Source organism: Parasteatoda tepidariorum, chromosome 5 (assembly GCF_982258835.1).
Source record: "Parasteatoda tepidariorum strain Cologne lab strain chromosome 5, Ptep-v5.0, whole genome shotgun sequence".
Classification (NCBI taxonomy): Eukaryota; Metazoa; Arthropoda; class Arachnida; order Araneae; family Theridiidae; genus Parasteatoda; species Parasteatoda tepidariorum.
Window position 1 is genome coordinate 83088746 of NC_141759.1, and position 21694 is coordinate 83110439.

The following is a 21694-nucleotide window of genomic DNA, read 5'->3' on the forward strand; positions in this document are numbered from 1 at the left end:
TTGTTAGATTACTCTTTTGCGAATTAAAAAGTTTGTTACAGTTACAGGGAGTTAGATTTTTCAGTTTACTTAAACAAAATGTCATTAAGCAATTACTAGAACTAATATAGAAGTTTTTTTTAATTTCAGTCAGTTTTTGCCGGTTTTTACCGGTTATAACTAGTTTCTGCCACTGGCATGACAAAAACCAGTTTCTGCCGGTAAAAAGCCAACCCTGGTTTTAAATAATTATGCTTTTCACATATATTCACAATCTATAACCAGAGTTAGTAAGAATTAGGACAGATTGGATTAATCCACAGTATAAACCAGCGTTTAAACTGTCCAGTCTAAAACCCCTTTGTCTTAAACTGTCCAAAACCCTTTTATTCAAATTATGGCACAATTTTAAAAAAAATATTGTAAAAAATTAAAAGGTTAATTTTTGAGCACGAAACAAAATGAAGACAAGTTTTTGTTTGATTAAAAAAAGTTTATTATTATTTTTAATACATGCATTATTTATCCTTATGCAAAACATAATTTAGCAGTATTAAAAGCATATTTATTCATATTTAAAGGATAAGGTATTCACTTTAGTTGTTTTCAAAAGTTATAAATATTTTCCAATTACATTAATAGATTATAGCAAATTGTATAAAAAGTATCAAATATTTATTAATAAATGTAATTATTATGTGTGCAATGGTTACACATATAGAATTTTTACCTTTTGCCTAAGTTCAAGGTTTTGGACACTTTAAGACAGTCAGTAAAACCCGCACGCCCTGTCCAAAACCAGTTTAGAACGTCTAAAACCCCTACCCTGCTATAAACATTTTCTAAATTGTAATACTGAAATTCATCTACATTTAACAAAAGTTTATTTCTTTTGCTTTATCCATGAATTAACCTTTTTTTAAATCAATTATGTATTTTATTTATTTATTTTAAGTAATAGTTTGTTGAGAAATCCGGAACATTAAATTATTAAAATTTGAGTTTTTTTTTTGAATAACAATTTTCTTTAAAATACACTTGTACTGCTAAAACTGCTTTGTGAAAAAGAATTTAAATTTGAATAGGAAAAAAGTTTTTCTTTAATTTGGATAGTAGGTATAGCCTAGCTTTTCTTTTTTAATTGATCTTTATAAAGAGTGTCCCCAAAATTTATTCAAGATTTGATTTCAATAGATAAGTAATTATTTAGTCTTAGCAAAAAGAAAAAAAAACAGTTGGACAGCTGACAATTTAGTATTGTATTTTATTAAAAACTCCTTATATAATACAAATCCTTATCCTTATATGAAACTCCATATTTAAATTTTTCTCCTGCCTTTTTTAAAAATATATTTGTAATCTTTCATGTTGCAATTCATTATATCATTTAAAATGAAAAAATATTGGTAAAGTATAAGCAATGGACAATCTAAAAAATCAAGTTCAACTTTCTGATATTATTTAATATTATATAATCTTTTTGATGTTATTTAAAATAAAGCAGTAATTTTTTATAATACAACTTGGGGTGAATTTAATATGTCTGGAATATTCGTAATATTTATTTATAATACTAATTTGTTGATGTATTAATGTTTTACATACAACCAAAGTTTTCCATATTTTGTGAGTTTTAAATTTTTTGCTTCTAAAAAGTAAGATACTGAAATTTAATAAATTATTTTCACACATGTTTTAATTTATGTATTTTTTTTTCTTTCTATTTTTACAAAATATTTCCAGTTTTAATGTATTGATTTAATTCTTTCTTTTTGACGTTATGCTTTCTGAAATTCATTATTTGTAATAAGATTTTAAAAAAAAATTTTTTTTTACTATTCCATTTGATATAATGAGCATAGAATGATATCTATTAATTATTTTGAGTTGATTTACAATTTTTTATTGTATGTTTATTTTTCATGTTCAAGTTTGTTTGTTTTTTCTTTTGAAAAATTGTTTAAGTATTACTTATGACACAAATTGTGTGAATTGATTTTTATTTCACTCATTTACACTATTAGTATTGTAGATTACTTTTAACCCTTTCGCGACAATTTTTTTTTACAACAGAGCAATTTTGGTAGCATAAACTATGAGTAGGGCAGCATTATGTACGGTAGTGCCATCCATGTTTTCTGAATGAAAATACCTTCAAAAATATTGGCAGGACTGGTGGGAAAGTCTCCCATTAGACACAGAAGTGTTTCTGTCCCAAAAGATTTTTTTGAAATTTGCTTGGGACGTATGTGTCCCGTTAGGCGCGAAAGAGTTAATATTTGACGACCGGGCTGGGGGGGGGAACACTTTATATGTACATTTTTCCGAAAAGTATCACCATGTGTTCGATTTTGATGATTACTAAGTTTTGACAAATCAGAATGAAAAATTTATTCTCCCCATGAGGTATTGTCCCACAGTGGACTGATCATAAAGGAACAACCCAGTGGAACACCGAAGTCAAACATCACTGGCTGTGGTCAGTAAGCGGGTGAGTGGCCACTTTGATCAGCCTGCTTAGGGACCTCATTAAACTGATATACTGTAAAGTGCTCGACTTCGCTCGCAGGCTGCCGGGATACCATCACCTCTTCAGAGGATCAAAACTGCAATGGCATGTCTTCGAATCATCCTGAGGAATGTTTCCCAGACTGTCATCAATAAACTCATTGTGCAGCTCTAGTGAGACATAAATAAAGTACCTACATACCATGAGGTTTTACATAGTGATGACTGCCAGTAGTGTGAAAAAAAGCTTTTCCTGTGGTCTTCATTTATCTTTAAATGTCTAGCAATTTTAAAGTTTTCTGTTTTCAAAGTAGCATCTGTTTAAAGTAGTTCAAAGTAGCATGGAAAAAAAACTTGTCATAAGTTTTTTTTAATGGTCTTAATTTAATAGTCTATCATTTTAAAATTTTTTAATTGATCAGTTTAAGTGTAGTTTTTGATATTATAAAATTTCATTTTTAAATTTTTGTTAGTAATGCCCTATTAATTTTTGGTGTTATAAATTTTTTTTTTTAGTATCTTTCTGGTTTTGGCAGTGATCTCACTTCTGAAGATCCCAGGTGTCCTAATTCTTTGCCATGGGGCCAGGTAAATATTTTAACTTTAATAGAGGATTAAGTTATTCGATGCTAATTATAAGAAAAACATTATTTTTCACAATGTCTCGTCCAACGCTTTCATGATTAATTCGAACACAATCTGTTTCCGCTTGCCGTGGCCTATATCATACGAATAAGTCATCATTCTGCATTTTCTGGCGAGTCTACACACGCACTGAGGTAGATTTGATGGAAAACTTCTTTCACTCACATGTCCAACTCTGCTGCATTTTGCGAGAGACTACTAATGTTCAACTCCATAGCCTTGTGATTTTGAACCCAATCCAGAAGACAAGGAAACCCCTGAAACAAGTATTGGGGGAAATTTGCTTTTGTGGAGAACTTTTTGATGGAACTAACCCGCATTTACATGACATAGAGAGAAAAATCTCCCACGGTTAACCTGGGGGCGAGGGGAGGCTAACCATGAAAAGTTGCATTGTTAACAATTTTTCTGTTGCCAAATACTTATTAGATTAATACATTGCTATGTTAGAAGCAGTTTTTTAGCTATGAGTATATGCAGTGCACGAGAAAAATACTGTGAAGCATTTTTGGTGGAATAAGTAAAAGTGGTACCTGGTTTAGAAGATCAAACACGTTCCGTGTTTGATGGAAGCATATAAGGAACCTGATGTCATTAAATTTATCAAAATTCAAAGGATTAAATGGGCAGGCCACGTTATAAGAATGGAGGATAACAGGACAACCAAAAATGTTTTCAGTGCCAGGCCAACAGGTACAAGAAAATGAGAACAGCCAAACCTAAGATTTTTAGACTGCCTTGAAAAGGACCTACAAGTTTTAAGGATTATAAACTGGAGAGCCTTGGCTAAGGGAAGAATGTCTTGGCATAGGCTTGTTGAGAAGGCCAAGACCCATCCTGGGCTGTCATGCCAATGAGAAGAAGAAGAATATGCAGTGCACTCACTTTATATTGAGTGTCAACTTTTTATCAAGAATAATTGGAAGAAAATTCTTGTTCGTGTGCACATTTTGATTTTTTTTTCTTAAAAGTTTTTAAAAATATTTTCAATTCCTTAAAAGGTGCTTATTTTTTTGTTGAGAATTTTTTTTACCCACCCTGTTAAAACTCAGTTATGCCTGTTTTATGTTTATTACAAATTTTATAGGTAGTAAATATATGTAAAAGGTAGGTTTCTAAATTAATATTTTAGTCAAATATTAGCTTTTTATTATGATTTTGGCAAGTATTTATAATTGTTAAGTATTTATGTGGTGTTTTGGAGAGGAATGACAGTTCTTCAATGATAGGAGTATTTAATGACAAAATGATTTTTACATGTATGATGAAATATGAAATGTTTTTAGAAAATATTAAGTTGAAAAATGGGGGGGGGGGGTTTAGGAACACATAACGGGGCTTATGAACACACAGACAGGGCTTATGAACACATAAGCAGTTGATTGTTCAGCAACAGAAAGAGGAATGAGTCTGGATGATAAAGAAAAAGGAGGGGCAGTGGTGCGGGGAAGTGGTGATAATGGTGAGGCGGGGAAGTTGTGGCGCTGGAATCACAGCGGCAGAAGAAGGGATGAGAGGGAGTTCTTTTTCTCATCCTGCATTTATGTATTTATTTATGTGAATCTACATATCTTGTGTGCCAAGTCGCTATGGAGCTTAATATTAACTTTAATATTTTTGTAACATTTAACATAAAAACTATTATGTTAGTTTCCATTTCATAATATGCTGGCTTTTAAGAGGCCGTCCTGATGTCTAAAAATTAGATATTTTAGTAAACTCTTGAATAAATATAATAGAAATAGATGTAAAAAATTTTGTATGACTTAAATTTAGTATAATCATAGATAAGGCATTGCAGAATTCAAATTTTATTCCCTTGTTTTTAATGCTTTCCTTAAATTTTACACTTGAATAACTACTTGTAGGTGCATACTAATAATTTGCATGATCATTTCAGAACAATCCACAAGTATGCCCGTATGGCTTGTATGCGGAACAACTATCTGGAACTGCCTTTACTGCACCTCGAGAGCACAACAGACGAACGTGAGCCAAATGTTTTTTTTTTTTTATGTATTCTTTTTTTTTTAATTATAATTTATATACAATATTTAATTATCCAGAGATGCCAGATTGCTCCAGTCAGCAAGTAGATATTTTCGAGTCTTTAAATGTATGATTCTTGGTTTAGTAAATTTGATTTATAGAGTTTTAATTCACCAATAGTTCTAAATAATTCACAGGCTTATGTGAAACGCCGCTTTGTTACAGTTGAGCCGCGTTGAGACCCTTTTAAAAATTGGCAAAATTAACTGAAAATCTGCAAATTTCAGTCTGTAGTTCTCTACAGTTTTTTTTAAATATTTTGTTAAATCCGAAACAGTTGTCATTTCTGAATAATCTTTGTTATAAACATTTTTTAGTTAAACAAAGTATATTAATTTCATATGTTAATATTGAATATGAAACGTATCTAATACAGAATAATAATGATGATGGATAATAATGGAAACATAATTTTACAATAATGATGGAAACATAATTATTCAACACCATATTACAATAAACTTTAACATATTGTGTTAGGAAATGCTGAATTGAAAATCTTATTGACAGAACATGTTAAATTGCATGTTATAAAAAATTTTTAGTGCTTAAACTTTCTGGTTTAAGTACTTTGTTTAGTAGGCTGCAAAAATGGGACATTGTTTATTCGGTCAAATTTTTAAATATGTCAGTTACCAATGGGAAAAATATGTTTTGTAAATAGATTTTTTATGGCATTAAAAGGCAGTCTAACTTCTGAACCAGTTTTGGTTTAAATGTTTATTGCATGTCTAAAATTTTAGGTGAGGAAGTTATACATTAGTGACTAGGAATAGTGACTTACACTAGTTATTCTATAAAGTCAGCTATTCTATCTAAAGGTCATTTTTTAAGTGGTTATTCTTTCAAAAATGAACTAATATCTATAATTCTCCAGGGTGCATAGCATTTTTAAAAAGTGCTTATTTTCGTTTTTTAAAAGCCCTTAAAAGGCGCTTTTTTGTTGGGTGATTTTTAAAAAGTGCTTAATTTTCCCTTTTCGGAAATAATTTTTCTTTCTTTACAGTGACAATTTTAGCCACATATTATGCAAAAGCGTGGTTTTCATATTCTTCTATTCAACGTTTTCACAAATTATTGAAACAAAGTGCATTTTAGCGTAAGCATTTTTAAAAAGTGCTTATTTTCATTTTTTAAAAGCCCTTAAAAGGCGCTTTTTTGTTGGGTGATTTTTAAAAAGTGCTTAATTTTCCCTTTTCGGAAATAATTTTTTTTTCTTTACAGTGACAATTTTAGCCACATATTATGCAAAAGCGTGGTTTTCATATTCTTCTATTCAACGTTTTCACAAATTATTGAAACAAAGTGCATTTTAGCGTAACGTATAAAAACGCCAATCATTTTACATGTTTGATTAAATGTTTGAAGGTCCGGATGTGCATATACTGAGCTGGATTCAGTGGGAATTATTCTGGCACTATCATGTGCAACTCGGTTGCATTTTCCAAGAGATTCTGGATTTCAGGTTCATTTTTCTCCCTCTGAAATCGAACCAAAAAATCCCTCTATCCTTTTATGGTGGCTATAATGTAATCAAGAAAAACAGTTCTTTGTCAGAAACTAGTTATTTTTATCATAATCATGTAAAGTCCTTGAAAATTATTTTGCATTTTATTAATGTATATAGTGCTTAAAATTTTTTTCGAAGTGCTTAAAAAAGTACTTAAAAGGTACTTATTTCTTGTAGAAAGATTTGGCTATGCACCCTGTTCTCTATACCTGCCTTGTGTATATTGATTACATGTTGATTTGTTTTGTTTTTAATACTAATTAATAAATGATTTTTTGCTAATTATTTAGGTGGTTCTATAGAATTAGGCCGTCTGTGTTGCATATGCCTTTCAAACCTATTAACTGTGGTAATCTAACTCATGATTGGTCAGAAAATAGTCCTAACCCCAATCAAGTAATTTAATGTACATTATATTTTTGAATTTTGTCGATTATGAGCATTGTTTGATATTATATAAAAATATTCTTGAAAATTATCTTTAGTTGAGATGGAAGCCATTCCCTATTCCTGACAGAGATCTTGAACAAGTTGATTTTGTTGAGGTAATGACTAAGTCTTATGTAATAACTTATTTTTTTGAGTTTAAAATGTGTAATTTTATCCCAGTGGCAGAATTTTTTATACTGATATCTTTCTGCACGATATTTTAAAATAACAAATATACATGTTACTAATTTAAAGTAACAGAAGCATCAACTTCAAAAAATGAAAAAATCTTTGGGATCAAATAAAAAAATTTTTTTAATTGAATATGTAATTTTTTTTTAAAATTCTAATATTATAGGATATTCTTGTATTTTGTAAGGGGGGAAGCACACTTATTATTTCCTTTTTATTAAATCATCATCACATTTAAATAAAATAAAATCCTTACGAGTAACTACCGGAAAAAAAGATCGATAGCAAAATCAAGCGAATCGGACTCTTCAAAAGGAGGTAACTAAATGTATGTTTTTATTTCAGTATTCAGTTGTAATCAATAATATTGTATTAAAAGTATCGGATTTCAAAAGCTATGAGGAAATCAATAGTAATAACTGCGTTAAAAAATAGAACGAAAATTTCTACAGAAAAGAAAACCAAATTTTTTACTTCCCAAGGGAAGAATCTTTCTGAAAGAACTCGGTAACGTTCTGTGACAATGTCGCCGTGTCGCAACGATCTCTGCCACGGGAATTTTATTGTAATTTTATCTTTCTTTACTGCATGATAGTGATACACATTTGGAAACAAGATAGTATAGTCATTAAACCTTTGCTTTGAATGCAGTTCCTTGTGTTTATTCAGGGTTCCCTAGAAAACTAGGATTATATCAGGGGGTATTAGTTTTGTGGCAAAAAGAAGTTTGAGAATAATAAATTTTTTAAGCAAAATTGGGAAAAATTATGCTACAAACTTGGAAAATGCCAATCTTCACGCTTGCCAAAAATATCCGATAAATTTAAAGTAAATTAGACTGATATCTATTATTTCTTGTAGAAATTCTGCTGCACTATAGTATCATATGTTTAAGTTTATGAAAATTAGAGTATTAATATGTGCAAAATACTCTTTGTTTAACAATATTTTTTTTAAAAATTTTTTTCATGCAAAAATATTTAATATTAATTATTCACTAGCTTAATAATATTATTAAATAGGCTAGTAATAATTATATTTAAAACTTGAGCTGTCTGTGCGAATTATGTTTTTAATCGTAACCACAAGAATTTCCAATTAAAAAAATTTTTAAAAGGTATTGCATAATTCAATTTTCTGTAAAATCCACGCGTATGCCTTGATGACTGATTCGACTCTATTAATGTTACACTATGTTGTTAAATTTTTTCTGTCTTATTCAGAATATTCTATGCAACGAGCCAGAGCACTCAGAAAAAAAAGGTTAATAGTAACCCTAAAATTACCCGTACTCCAGGGCTGAAGCAACTGCATTGTATCTTACATACAATCTAGATGCTTGCTACATTCTAATGGCATTGCTTATTACCCAAGTTGCTTGTGCATTTTTAATAATTTAAAATTAAATATGAAAGAGGATTTATTTGATTATCAATTGAGTTCCTTTCCTTCAAGAAGAAGATCTCAATACCCACACATGTCACCTATGACGTCAGTGCCAGATGATTGTTTATAAGCAAAATGGCATCTTAAATTTGATCTAAATTTTTTCATCTAAGTTTGAATGTTAATTAACGTGAGGTTAAATAAATATAAAGCTGTATCGCACATCAAATTTGTTGAAATATAATTTTTTTTATCTACGTCTTTTACGTAACTTAGATTTATTATTTGTTTACACATTTTATTGTAACCGTGATATATTTTTTGTTTTGTGTATCTGTGAACTTTGATTAGTTTGTTTATGTTCTGCGTGGCTTTGTGTTTAGTCTCTCTGTAAATATATAGTGAAAGAATAAAGACTCGAAATATAAAGGAAAATACAGTTACTTATGTAAACAAATGCTACGTTTCAACCACCAATCAGGATCAAGATACCCACACTACTATCAGGTATCTTATTATCAAATAACTCAACTATGAATTAAAATAAATTGGTATTTTCTATTAACTAAGTTAAGGAATTTTAGTTTTGAAATTGTGTGAGAGTTCCGTAAATGTAATTTTTATTTTTATTGAATGGTATTCAGCCAAACATACTTTTAGTTTTTAAATGTATATCTTAAAGTTTAAAATATCATCGTAAGTCTACACATATCTTTATTAAAAAGTATTTAGTGAAGTTTTAAAATTTGTAACCTGATAAGTAATGAACACATACTTTTTACAGTTTCAATATTTTAAAATTATATTTTGTGGAAACATGTTTTAGGGTCTGAAAACAGTTTGTGGTGCTGGCGATCCCACAATTAGACATGGAGTTGCTATACATATATACCTGTGTAACGTATCCATGGAAGATAAGTGAGTATATTCGTTAGTTGATACAGTATATAAAATAAAGATAGTTTAACTTTTTTCCATGCTTATGAGAAAGCAATTTTGTTTTCTTTATTGTGCGCTTTCTCATTCTCTCAGAATTTCTCAAACAAATCGAGGTGTTTTATTTAATTCAAAGTTGCCCCTCCTCAGGTTGAATAAAGAAAACCTGGAAAGTACAGGGAATTTAAAAAATCACCTAAAATAACATTGAAAATGCAGTGAATTTTGAGTTTTTCTTTAAAAATTGGAGAAATACAGGGAATTTTGTTTCTTATTTTCATTTTTTTAAAAGTTGTAGCCACTCAAAATGCTACAAATGGGATATTTAAGGATGATATTTCAGTTATATTAAACTATTTCATTTACTATAGCATTATTTGTTTTAAGCGTGTTCAGCTGTTGCTTATTTTCTCTAAGTCAATTATAATTAATGTAGTTTGCTCATACAAGAGCACAGTGATTGTGTTTTTCCTTTTAATATATTGTGTATAATATATATGGGTCATTCTCACGAAAACTGTCATTTTTAAGTTCATAAAATCCCAAAAAAGTAAAGTGAATAAAAAGCTCTGAAACTTTTTATATTAATAGAAATATGTAATGGCATTATAAAGAAAGTATATATCCTATAAATTATACTTAATATTTAAATTAATTAATTTTTTAAATAATTAATTTATAATAATTAATAATTAATTAATTAATTTAATAAATAAATTAATTAATTTAATAAATTAATTTAATAATTTTTTAATTTATTTTTCAAAATAATTAATAAGTAAATTAATTATTTTCAATATTTAAAAAGTGAGGAAATGACACTAATAGTGAGGGAACAATATTTTATTTTAATAAATGTTTTTATCTAAGTTACATCTACCTAAAGTTTGAAAATGATAACATACTAATTATATCTAATATTTATTATAATTTAGTCTTATATATTTAATAGTTTTTACAGGTTTGGGAAATAAAATTGGCTGGCACGATTGAACAAAAAAAAATTTTTATAATATACTCATCTTGAATCATTCCCTCACTTCAGCGTCATTCCCTCACTTTATACACTAGTGAGGGAATAACTAATTCAATAAAATTTAAAAATAACAGTTAGACCTAATTAATTTCTGAAGTCAATCACATACAATTATATTCATACAAGAAAGCAACATATAATTATCAACTTTCTCGGTGAAGTTGTATTTTATTTTACTCTAAAAAATGACATGAGGGAATGACAAATGTAAAAAATTTTACCAGGTTTGATTCATTCAAATTTATTCCACAGCAAAGCTTCTTTAAGTTGAAGATGGAAACATACTGCAATTTTGTTCTATGATGCCAGTTGTTAACTGCTAAAATTTTTATTAAAATATTTTTATTCTAAAAAGATTGCAGGTGATAAAGAGCATTGTTGTGAGGGAATGACGCGAAACACTACGGACAAAGTTTAAAATAGTGCTGTGTTAATATTTTTATCACAAATTAAATTTAAAATTGATTTTCTGAATTCTATATTTCAGTATTCTGAAATAAAAAACACGAATTTGTAAAAAAAAATTTTTTTATTGCAGAAACAATTTTTTTCTTTTTTTAAATCAGCAGTGGGGACAAGTGAGGGAATGACATATTGGTATATTTTAATTACCTAAAATAAATAAAAAATAAAAATTGATAATTTTATTTTTATACTTTTGTTAGCTTGCATTCCGAAGGACACTTTCCCTGAATTTTTTTTTTTCGTAAGCTGTAAAACAAACATAAAATATACTGGGGACATGAAAATGACTGTTTTTGTGAGAATGACCCATATATTTAATATATATATATATATATATATATATATATATATATATATATATATATATATATATATATATATATATATATATATATATTTGGCTTTTAAAGTTTTTACACAAAAGTGAATTATAATTGAATTTTTTTTTAAATTTTCAGGTGTTTTTATAATTCTGATGGTGATTTCCTTATAGGTAAGTCTCACGAATCAAATTTTTCTTGTATATCTTGTTTCTGTGATTGTATTATGCTTCAAAATTATACCATGATTATAAAGTAATATTCAGTGATCTTTTGTTGTTGTGGACTTTAAAAAAACAACTCTACCCATCTTTGTAATCTGAATCAGATTAGATTCATGAGTTTGTTAGCCATCATCACCCCTAGCACTATGTTGAGTCGTTTAAATGGATAGTCTTGCATCGAGGCAACACAATTGTGCAGATGGTGTAGAGTACCATCACATGTACCTTCACATGTATTGCACTTAGTACAAACTTCTTAAAAACAAGTGAGTTACAGTTTCAGAGATAATAAGCAAAATATTCATGATCGAGAAGAGAGAATGAGCATCTTCTGTTAGTATTAAAAATACTTTGAGCACCTAGAGTCCAACTTTGTTCCAAAGCTAGCCATGATATTGGCATTGTGGTGTAACTACCACTACAATTATTTAACATCAATTCACTAGTATATAAGACATGCTAATTCTATTCAATCTTTGGCCTGGTTGGTAGGGCGTTGGATTTTAGTTAGTGAGGACGGGAGTTTGAATCCAGACTGCCGAAGAATACCCTTGTATTAAATGGTGATCGGTGCATGTTAATTTATCAGGATCGCGAGTTTTCGTGTCTTTTGTATAGGATTCAAAATTACAGGACTGCATTGGTTGTCGTAAACTCAAATTTTGGTCGGCTGTTCAATGACGGTTATAAAAAAAATAATACTAACATAAAATTAAGATATTTTGATAAATAAAAGTAAAGGTTCAAAAGTGCACGAACAGCATGTCCATGATAGAAAAGTGCTCCTAGCAGCGTAAGATGACATTTCTGGTCATGGTTTCCTAGGTAATTCTTATTCCTTATAATGTTCCCTACTTCCCTTAGAAGTTTATTGCAACATTTACGTGCCACCTTGTATACTATCCGTGTTAAAAATATTCTGCGCAATGAAAGGAAGAAAAAAAGTTTAAGGAAAAATAATTTTTTTTAAGGTCTAATTCTATTTAATCTAAATTAAGGTCATTCTGAATTCTTAATCTAATCATTCTTAATCTAAATTAAGGTCATTCTGAATAACCCACTTTTGGTGGTCGACTTCCTCCGGGTCATGAGTTTCATGGATATTGTTTAGCCCTGCTAACTTTGGGGATAAGGAAGAAGGAGAAGACTATTTTGAATTATACAATATAAAATATCAAATGAAAAATTAAGTCATAGTTGTATGTGATGTGTGAGAGATTCACATGCAAAAAGTATTGTTTAAACACTTTGTTCAAAACACCATAAATTATTGATTTGTGTGGAATAGTAGAAAACGTACATATATATATACAGTGAAACCTCCATTAAGCGGACATTCATGGGACCAAAAAATTTGTCCGCTTATGAGAGTTGTCCGTTTACTGGAAGGGTACCCTAATAACACAATTTAACACCGTAATTTGTTTTTAGTATATTTTCAAAGATGTAGAAATAAATAATATCTACAAGGATACTATAAATATCTACAAGAATATTTATTTAAACTATAAGAAAGATAAAAAAAAGAATATATAAAGAAGTTTGATATAAATACGTAATTCTGGATGTAGCTACAAATAAATAAATATAATTTTCCTAATAGTATAGATACAAACATATGATACCGAATAGGAGCTTTCTGTCCTCAGTCCGTTTCAATTATTAGGTTTACATCCCCTTACACCTACCTATCATATGATAGGGAACGTGGTTAATACCTTCTTGAAAAAAAAACTCCCATAATTCACAGAAAAAAAAGTAATGCCTACCTGTAAGTCATGAGGACTTATGGAGTTGATTATTCACAATTGATCAGCTATCCAGCTATCAAATGTCTGAATAAATGTTTCATTTATTTAAACACCTCAAAGATTATACTTCTGTTCTATTTTTTTTTTAACCCCAGTCGTGTTAAATACAATCTTCGAATTGATAAGAAAATTAATGAAATTTTCAATGGGGAAGAAGCATTGAGAGATGTCATTTCAACTAGAGGGGTCTCATAACCTGTGTGGTCCAGATGAAAAGATCAAAAGATGCCGATGTCAAAATTATTTCAGGAGTGTACCATTTTCTCTCCTTTCTTTACAAAGATATGGCAAGGTGACCGGAGAAAGATTGATTTTCCGGTGGCGAAATAGCTTAACAATATTTTTAGTTATGGATAAGGCAAAAAATTTTATTTACATGCTTTAAAAATGGTGAAAAGTTGCATTTTTTAGCTTGCATTTTAAAGCAAAAATAGTTCCTTTTTCAAATTTAGAAAAAGTAATGTCCGGTTTGTAGAGATAGAAAACAACGTTTCAGAACCAAAATGACTGTCCGCGTCCGGTTACGAGAGTGCCCGCTTTGCGGAGAATGTACATAATGGTTTATTCATAGAAGATTCCCGGGGAATTAAAAATATGTCCATATAGAGAGGCGTCGGTCTTGCAGGAGTGTCCATAACAGGAGGTTTCACTGTATATATTTCTCACAGCAGTTCTGGAAAACATTTCTAATCTTGTTTCTTTTTTTTTTTTCCCACCTACTATTTTAAAAATATAATGTAACCTAATAAAATAAAAAATCTCCAAGTCAAACTATTGTTTAGTACTTGGCAATAGATTTTTTTTTCTAACTTCAATATTAATAGTATTGTGATAACAGTATTTAATATATTAAGTATTGTTATTTTGTTTTTAACAAAAAAAACTATCGTTTGTTTAAATGTGTATGTACATGTTGTTAAAAATGTGTTATTAAAAATTCTGATTTCAATAAAAAGTAATTTTTCATTCATCTTTGTGATAAAGTATTTAACATATAATTAGAAATTAATATAAATGTTTAGCAAGTCAAATGTTTTGATATGTATTTACCTTTTTAGTTCCTCAACAGGGAAGACTTACGATAACAACAGAATTTGGTCGTATGTATGTTGAACCTAATGAGATTTGTGTTATGCAAGTAAATATCAACATTATTAAACACTTAGTAAAACTTTATTTTGATATAAATGATTAAAATTAATATTTTTTAATTTCATTTTACTAGCAAGGAATGAAATTCAACGTTGCGGTTGAAGGACAAAGTCGAGGGTATATGTTAGAAGTTTTTGATGCACATTTTAACCTGCCTTATTTAGGACCAATTGGTGAGCATGAATTTCTATTTTCAGGGTATCTGCGCTCCTGGAAAGTCATGAGAAATCATGGAAAGTCATGAATTTTTGTATTGAACAAAATTTGTCATGATTTTATCTATTTTTAAAAAAAAAAATCGTGGAAAGTCATAGACGTAAGTCGCCAAAAAATCTAATTCTTAAAAAGGAATTTACCCGTCCCCACAATTTCATGGTGTTCCGAATATCTGAATTTGTAACGAAATCCCCACTCACAGTCATATTTTATTAAAATATAAAATGTTTTATCATGTTCTTTAAAAATTATGGTGTTCTTTCAAGAAATGAGCATCATTTCTAGAGCGAATTATCTTTTAAACTTCTGTGATTTCAGATTTTTTGTTATTATTTTTATTTTATCAATTTCAAATTGAGCAAACCAGTCATTGGCAAATTTTTTTTAATACTGAAATGAGGACAGAAAAATCATGAGTATTTCTCTCCTTTCTGATGATCAAGAAAAGTATCTTCAGAATGTAATTCTGAAGAAAGAAAAGAAGAAAAAAAATTATTTACTTTTGTATTTTTTTCAGCTATTTTATTGCTTCAACTCTTTCTTTACTCTGTTTCTTAAATTTTAAATCTATAAATATGAAGATGCAGAGTATAACAGTTTTGGTTATACCTATCATTTCAATGACTGTTATCATAATGCTTTTTAAATTTATTGTTGTGTTTTTGTTGGAGAAAATAGTAACTTCGTTAAGTCATGAAAAATTCTTGGAATTAGTCATGGAAAGTCAGGAATTTGGAAATCTAAAATGTGGCAGATACCCTGTATTTTTATTTGCAATCAGTCTTCTTTAGTCTGACTTAATATTTTTTATTTTATTTAATGTGAAGGTGCCAATGGTCTTGCAAATCCTAGAGATTTTTTAACACCCGTTGCCTTGTATGAAGACAGAGAGGTGTCCAATTATATTGTGATTAATAAGTTTCAAGGAAAACTTTTTGCTGCTCAACAGGTAGTGTGAAATTTAAATCTGAAATGTGATGTTTTATTGTTTGCTCAAGCATGCAACAGGGTTCCCACGGGTTAGGGAAAACCTGGAGTTGTCAGGGAATTTTATTTTAACTCCAAAAATCAGGGAATAGTCAGGGAAAGTGGATTTTTTTTTACAAAAACCTGGAATATACCTATATCATACCTGGAAAATAACCAGGTATGATATAGGAATATCAATAACTGATTACTGTTACTTACAATTTTAAGAAATTGTCAGTAATGGTAATCAATTATTGAGATTTGAGTTAAATAATTTAACATCTATTACAATCATTTGTTATAAAAATTTCACACTTTAGTCAAACTGAAATGTTCCCTTCCTTATTTAATAATATCTTTTTACATGGAAAACTAATATTTCACATTACAAATTAAATAATCAAAGTTTTCTGATGTGAATTTGGTCTCAATTTTCTTTGAAATTTACCTGGTAAGTCAGGGAATTTTTCCTCTGAAATTGAGTTGGAACCCTGATGCAATATTATTGTTTATCTTGTCATTAAGTTTTTTTTCTCTTTAAATTGATTTTCTAAAACTCATTCTCGATGCCTAGCGTTTTTAAATAGTGCTTAAAGGTAATGATTTTTGTTTAAAAGCACTTAAAGGTGCTTTTTTTTATTTCGAGGTTTGCTAAAAGTGCTTAATTTTCTATCTTTCAAAAAGAGATTTTTTCTTTGCCATATCAATTGTCGTCATAAATTACAAAAAAAGCATGATTTTCACAATTTTCTCTGCAATATTTATCATAATAAGGCTGACTAATTTTTTTTTCTTTCTAAATTTCAAAAATATCTGGGATTTCAAGAAAAAAAATGAAATTGTGCAGTGTGTGTAATAGTTTTGGTGAATTAGATCAACTATTTAATATTATCTTATTCATATAGCTTTCATTTCTTGAAATGATTTTGAGGTAATGAAGCATTAAATTGCATTTCACGTTAAAAACTATTAATGATAGATTGCCTTTTTTTTAATTTTTCTATGTATTGCATTTTGTACAATTGTTTTGTTTGTTTTTTTCTGAAAAAATTAAAATTATATAAATACAATTTGAGTAGCTACTAAAAATGCTTTGAAACATTAGAAATGTGGCAAATACTACATGTAATTGTAATGAGCTGAAAAAGCCAGTACCAATCCTCAGATAATTAAATTTTAATAATTAAGGTTTTCATTGCTTCCAATTTTTATTTTCTGAAAATGTTTTATTTGTGGTACTGTGTAAAAAATTTTAAGTTGACCTCTTCTGTATGTTGATCACCTGTCTTAGTTAATTTTATTGTTCAAGAACAAACTGGCAAAGCAACTGCCCGCCCTTCCCGTATTATAAGCTGTCCTCTCAGACCATTTGCAGGGAAGGTTAAAACAGCTATGCCAATTGCATATTTATATACCATTTATGTATTTATATATTTTTAATTAATTACTATATTTTGTATTTATGTTAGTAAATTGTTATTAGACATGACTTGAAAGGAAATTTTTAAAAAAAAGTTTGTTAGTAATATTCAAGCTTAATCTAAGAAGTAATCTTAGTAGTTTAAAAACTTAGTACCTTTATTAATAATAATTATAGCTGTCCTTTACACAAATAATTTATAATAGAACGATATTAATAGATTTCTTACATGAAGAGCTTGGGTAAATAAATTATTAAATGATCAACCAATGATATGAATATTTTTTCTTTTTCATGATAGTTTTAATTATGCGATTTATTTGTTTTACAGAGTCATTCTCCATTTGATGTTGTTGCATGGCATGGAAATTATGTTCCTTACAAATACAATTTGTCTAATTTCATGGCTATTAATTCTGTTTCATTTGACCATCCTGTAAGTGAAAAAAAATTGTTTTATAGTTGTACTTCTTTAAAATATATATTAATTTTTTATTGCTAACCCTGTGTCTATTTTTGGCAAATTTATACAAATTTTTTTTTGCTTTCACTACATGGAATAAGTAGAAATTTGTTTGTATTGTGGTGCAGTAAACAAAACAACAGCATACCTGCAAAAATCTCCTTTTTTTTTTTTTTTTTTTTTTTACCAAAACACCTGTATTTTACAACTATCTGCTGCTTACCCTGTTCTCAAATTTCTCTGTATTTGTTTAAAATATTAAAAAAAAAAAAAAAAAAAAATTGGCAATAAAATATCCACTGATGGCAAAAAATACTTCTCTTATTCTTCAACAGATGGTGCTATTGCCAGTACTGCAGTATGTTGAGTGTTAATAGTTTAAGTAATTATAAACAATGGTTTAAAAAAATCTTTAGATTAAGATTTATATACATATTTTTTACTTCAACTGAATGTAAGTGCTTTCATATTTTCCATTTTGAATTTCTCTTTTTGACTTATATGATAATGCATGATGTATCAAAACTTTACTCGTAGCCTAAAAAATGTTGCTAGTAAAATCTCCGTTATATTATTTTTCTAATGTTGGGAGGTATGCAACCGAGTACTTGATTATATTTCTTCACAACCAACTTCACAATTAAGCCACACAATCTTTATACAATTGACAGCAATGATAGCAAGGCTTGCTGTCAATTATATAATGCTGTTATTGTTAGTTTAAAAATTTGATTGATCCTATGTAATAGTTTTTGGTTGGTGCCCTTTTAAATATGGAAAATGAAAAGCAACATTTTCGACAATTTTACTTTTTTTTACAGTCAAAAAGGTAAAAATGCTGTTCAAGCAGAATGGAGAATGGTACCCTAGTGATAAAACTAGTTTGTAAAATTTTGATCTGGAATTTAAGATGTCACCACATAAGTTGATGCTGAAACTAGTTTGCAAATTTTTTTTTCTGGAATTTACGATGCCCCACATCAATTGAATGCCCCACACCAATCAAACTAATGAGATACATTAAAAGTAATAATTGATGTAAACTGACAAAACTCTTGAGGTCACCAGAAGAGCAAATTCAATCATTTGAAACTCCTTCATTTTAAATTAATCTCTTTTGAGCAACTAATAAAAAAAGTTTGATTTGAATATCTCAAAAATTTGAAAAGTTTCAAGCACTTTTCTTATTTTTTTAAAAGAAAGTTAGAAATATAAGGTGTTTTCTACAAGTTTCATTTTGTACCATTAAACTAGATTTGTTTAAAATGACACCGGCTTTGTTGGTGGATCATTCCTCATAAACATATCTTATCTTATGCTTGTTTTACTTCCAAATACCATAGCACTCTGTTTTATGGACCATTATTAAAAGGGTGTTATCATGTATGTAAAAATAATTATGATAAAACAAAACAGTTTGGAAGCCTTTAGAGTACCTGATTAAATCAAATTTTTTCTAAAATAATTCAAAGTTGTAATATGATTATAGATTTGAACGTAATTAAAAAATATGTATAATAATTGATACAGTCCCTGTGACAGAATTGTAGCTATATTGTCGCAGAACATTACATAGTTCCTGCAAAAGATTCTTTATTGGAGAAGCAAAGAAGTTTAGGTTTTTTTATCTGCAGAATTTTTTAAAATATTTTTTTTTCTACTGAACTTTTTTTCCTCTTTCTGCAGTATTATATTCAAAAAATGCCTTTTTTACATACCGGAGGTGGAAAAAACACTCACTATTTTTTCCTACTTTCTTTTTAGAATAAAAAAATTCCCCAATGATTGGCTTTAGCTAGAATTTCAGATTGATATTATAAAAAGTAATTTCGGTTACAAATGAGTCATAAATTTACTGATTTAATAATAGAAATTTGAAAAAAGTTTTATACTTTTTACTTGAGAAACTATTATTTTGTCTTTTTGCATTTCTAATTGCACGTTATTCTGTTTTTAGGATCCATCCATTTTCACAGTCTTAACCTGCCCATCAACTAGACCGGGTATAGCGATTGCAGATTTTGTAATTTTTCCACCTCGTTGGGGAGTTGCAGAAGGAACATTTAGACCACCTTACTATCATAGTAAATATTTCTTTTTCATGACAATTATATTTCTGCTATTTGAACAAACATGCATTGTCTGTCTAACAAAAGAACTCCACTCGTTATCTCGAGTACTGTTGTTTTGAACAATGGTTTGGAGGTTAAATTATTTCATTTAGGAGTATGGGGTTTACATTTTAAATGCTCATTCAGGTGAATTTAAAAATCTGTTCTCTTGTACCCTTGACTTTTAGACAAGAAAAGTTCAATTGATAGATAAACAATACACAGTTAGTGCATTTTTGTTAATGATGAACTTATGAGCTTTAAATTAGTATTTAGTGATGTTACTGGCTGTTTTCTTCGAATAAAAAATTAACTTTTATTCACCAATGAAAAGTGGTTCTACACTAATGAAGAATAGTTAATAAAACAAGGAGTGAATAATGGCTTGTGTAAATATTGCTCCAATTTCTTCATTGAATTTTCATTTTAATGTGTATGGTAAATTTGGAGGAATTATATTTAGTTTTTCATCTGTGAATAAATCAGAAGTTAAATTTTATTTTTATACTTTTTTAATCTGTAATAAAAAGAACACAAGATATTTATCATCAAGACACCAAATATTATTCTGAAAAGATTTTTTATTTTTGCAAAACTGTTAACAATTCAATTGAGGTTTTGAATTATTTTTATGGATACACACATTTGGTGATCAAATTTTCCTTTTTTTTTAAAAAAAAAAAATTCTGTTTTCCTTGTATTAAGTAAAATTTGTGTAACTTTTTATAATTTTATATAGGGCCATTTTAAAGATAAGTTTCAATTTTTCTTTCCTGAGTGAGTTGAAATAGTGCTAATGCAATAAAACTTCACGAAAAGAATTCTTATTCTAGTTTAAGCCTGCAAATTAGCAAAATTAAAAAAGTATTGCAAGTATATAAAAAGTTAGTATATGTTGAATCTATTTTTCTAGGAAACTGCATGAGTGAATTTATGGGACTAATTTTTGGTGCTTATGAAGCAAAGGTGATACTTTTCTGTTCTCAATTTTTGTGTATGTGTTTATGTTTAGAATACATAAATGTGAAATATATTATTGATGTATTGTTAAAAATTTACAAAGTGAATAAAAGTGAGTTTTTAAAATATGCTAGCGAAAAGATAAATATGCTTTAGTATATGAATACCTTTTTTTCTCGCCTTCTTACTCATAGATCAGGTAGATAAATTCTAATACAAATTTATTTTGTTTACTATTAATAGCTATATAATATTATTTAAACTAAACATATCATACATGACCACCTGAAAGTTTAATCTCTCTACATGCGTGTACCTAGTGGTAGGAAATTATGCCTGCTTTTCTAGTGGTATTGTGTTATAAGTGGTACACTTATAACACATTAAGGTAACTATCAGGCCTTCTATGAGTAAAGTATAAATGTAGAAATTTTGCTACCACATTAAATACAAAAATAAAATTTACACTATAATACTGAAATTTTTAATGAAATAACAATCAAGGTTAGCTTAATTTGTTTAATTCTGCCTGCAATTCAAAACTTTTATAGTTTGTCTACGGTAAGAACTCCCCCCACCACAAAGTCTGAGGTCTTCTGCTGCTATAGAAACAAGAATAGTGCACTTCTCTTCACTGTAAGGCTTACACAGTAGACCAAAAAAAAAAAAAAAGATTCACTTTCTCTGAGCCATACCTGCCCTAAGCAATGATCCCACACCTCTACTTGAAATAGTTATACCTCGTTACCATAGTCACCGCAATGGGCTAGAGGGGCTCTTACTTCAGACGAACTATACTCAATTTTTGGGTCTTATATATTTGCTTACAATGATTACATTTAGTGGTAGTATAAATTATTGTAAATTAAATCAAAAATAAATTGCTAAAGTATAAATTTTCTCATTTTATAAA

At 28.6% G+C, this 21694-nt stretch overlaps 1 protein-coding gene across 3 annotated transcripts in view; it reads left to right on the plus strand.

Annotated features, from left to right (window-relative positions):
• hgo (homogentisate 1,2-dioxygenase) overlaps positions 1–21694 on the plus strand; it is a 44173-nt gene that overhangs the window by 19317 nt on the left and 3162 nt on the right. For all 3 annotated transcript variants that reach the window (XM_016050105.3, XM_016050104.5, XM_071185588.2), the window contains 12 exons: positions 3004–3075; positions 5033–5121; positions 6982–7087; positions 7177–7236; positions 9525–9616; positions 11594–11628; positions 14549–14628; positions 14716–14815; positions 15686–15807; positions 17579–17683; positions 19668–19794; positions 20735–20787. In XM_016050105.3, the coding sequence (XP_015905591.1) occupies positions 3004–3075; positions 5033–5121; positions 6982–7087; positions 7177–7236; positions 9525–9616; positions 11594–11628; positions 14549–14628; positions 14716–14815; positions 15686–15807; positions 17579–17683; positions 19668–19794; positions 20735–20787 (1041 nt within the window). The remainder of the gene's footprint in view (positions 1–3003; positions 3076–5032; positions 5122–6981; positions 7088–7176; positions 7237–9524; positions 9617–11593; positions 11629–14548; positions 14629–14715; positions 14816–15685; positions 15808–17578; positions 17684–19667; positions 19795–20734; positions 20788–21694) is intronic.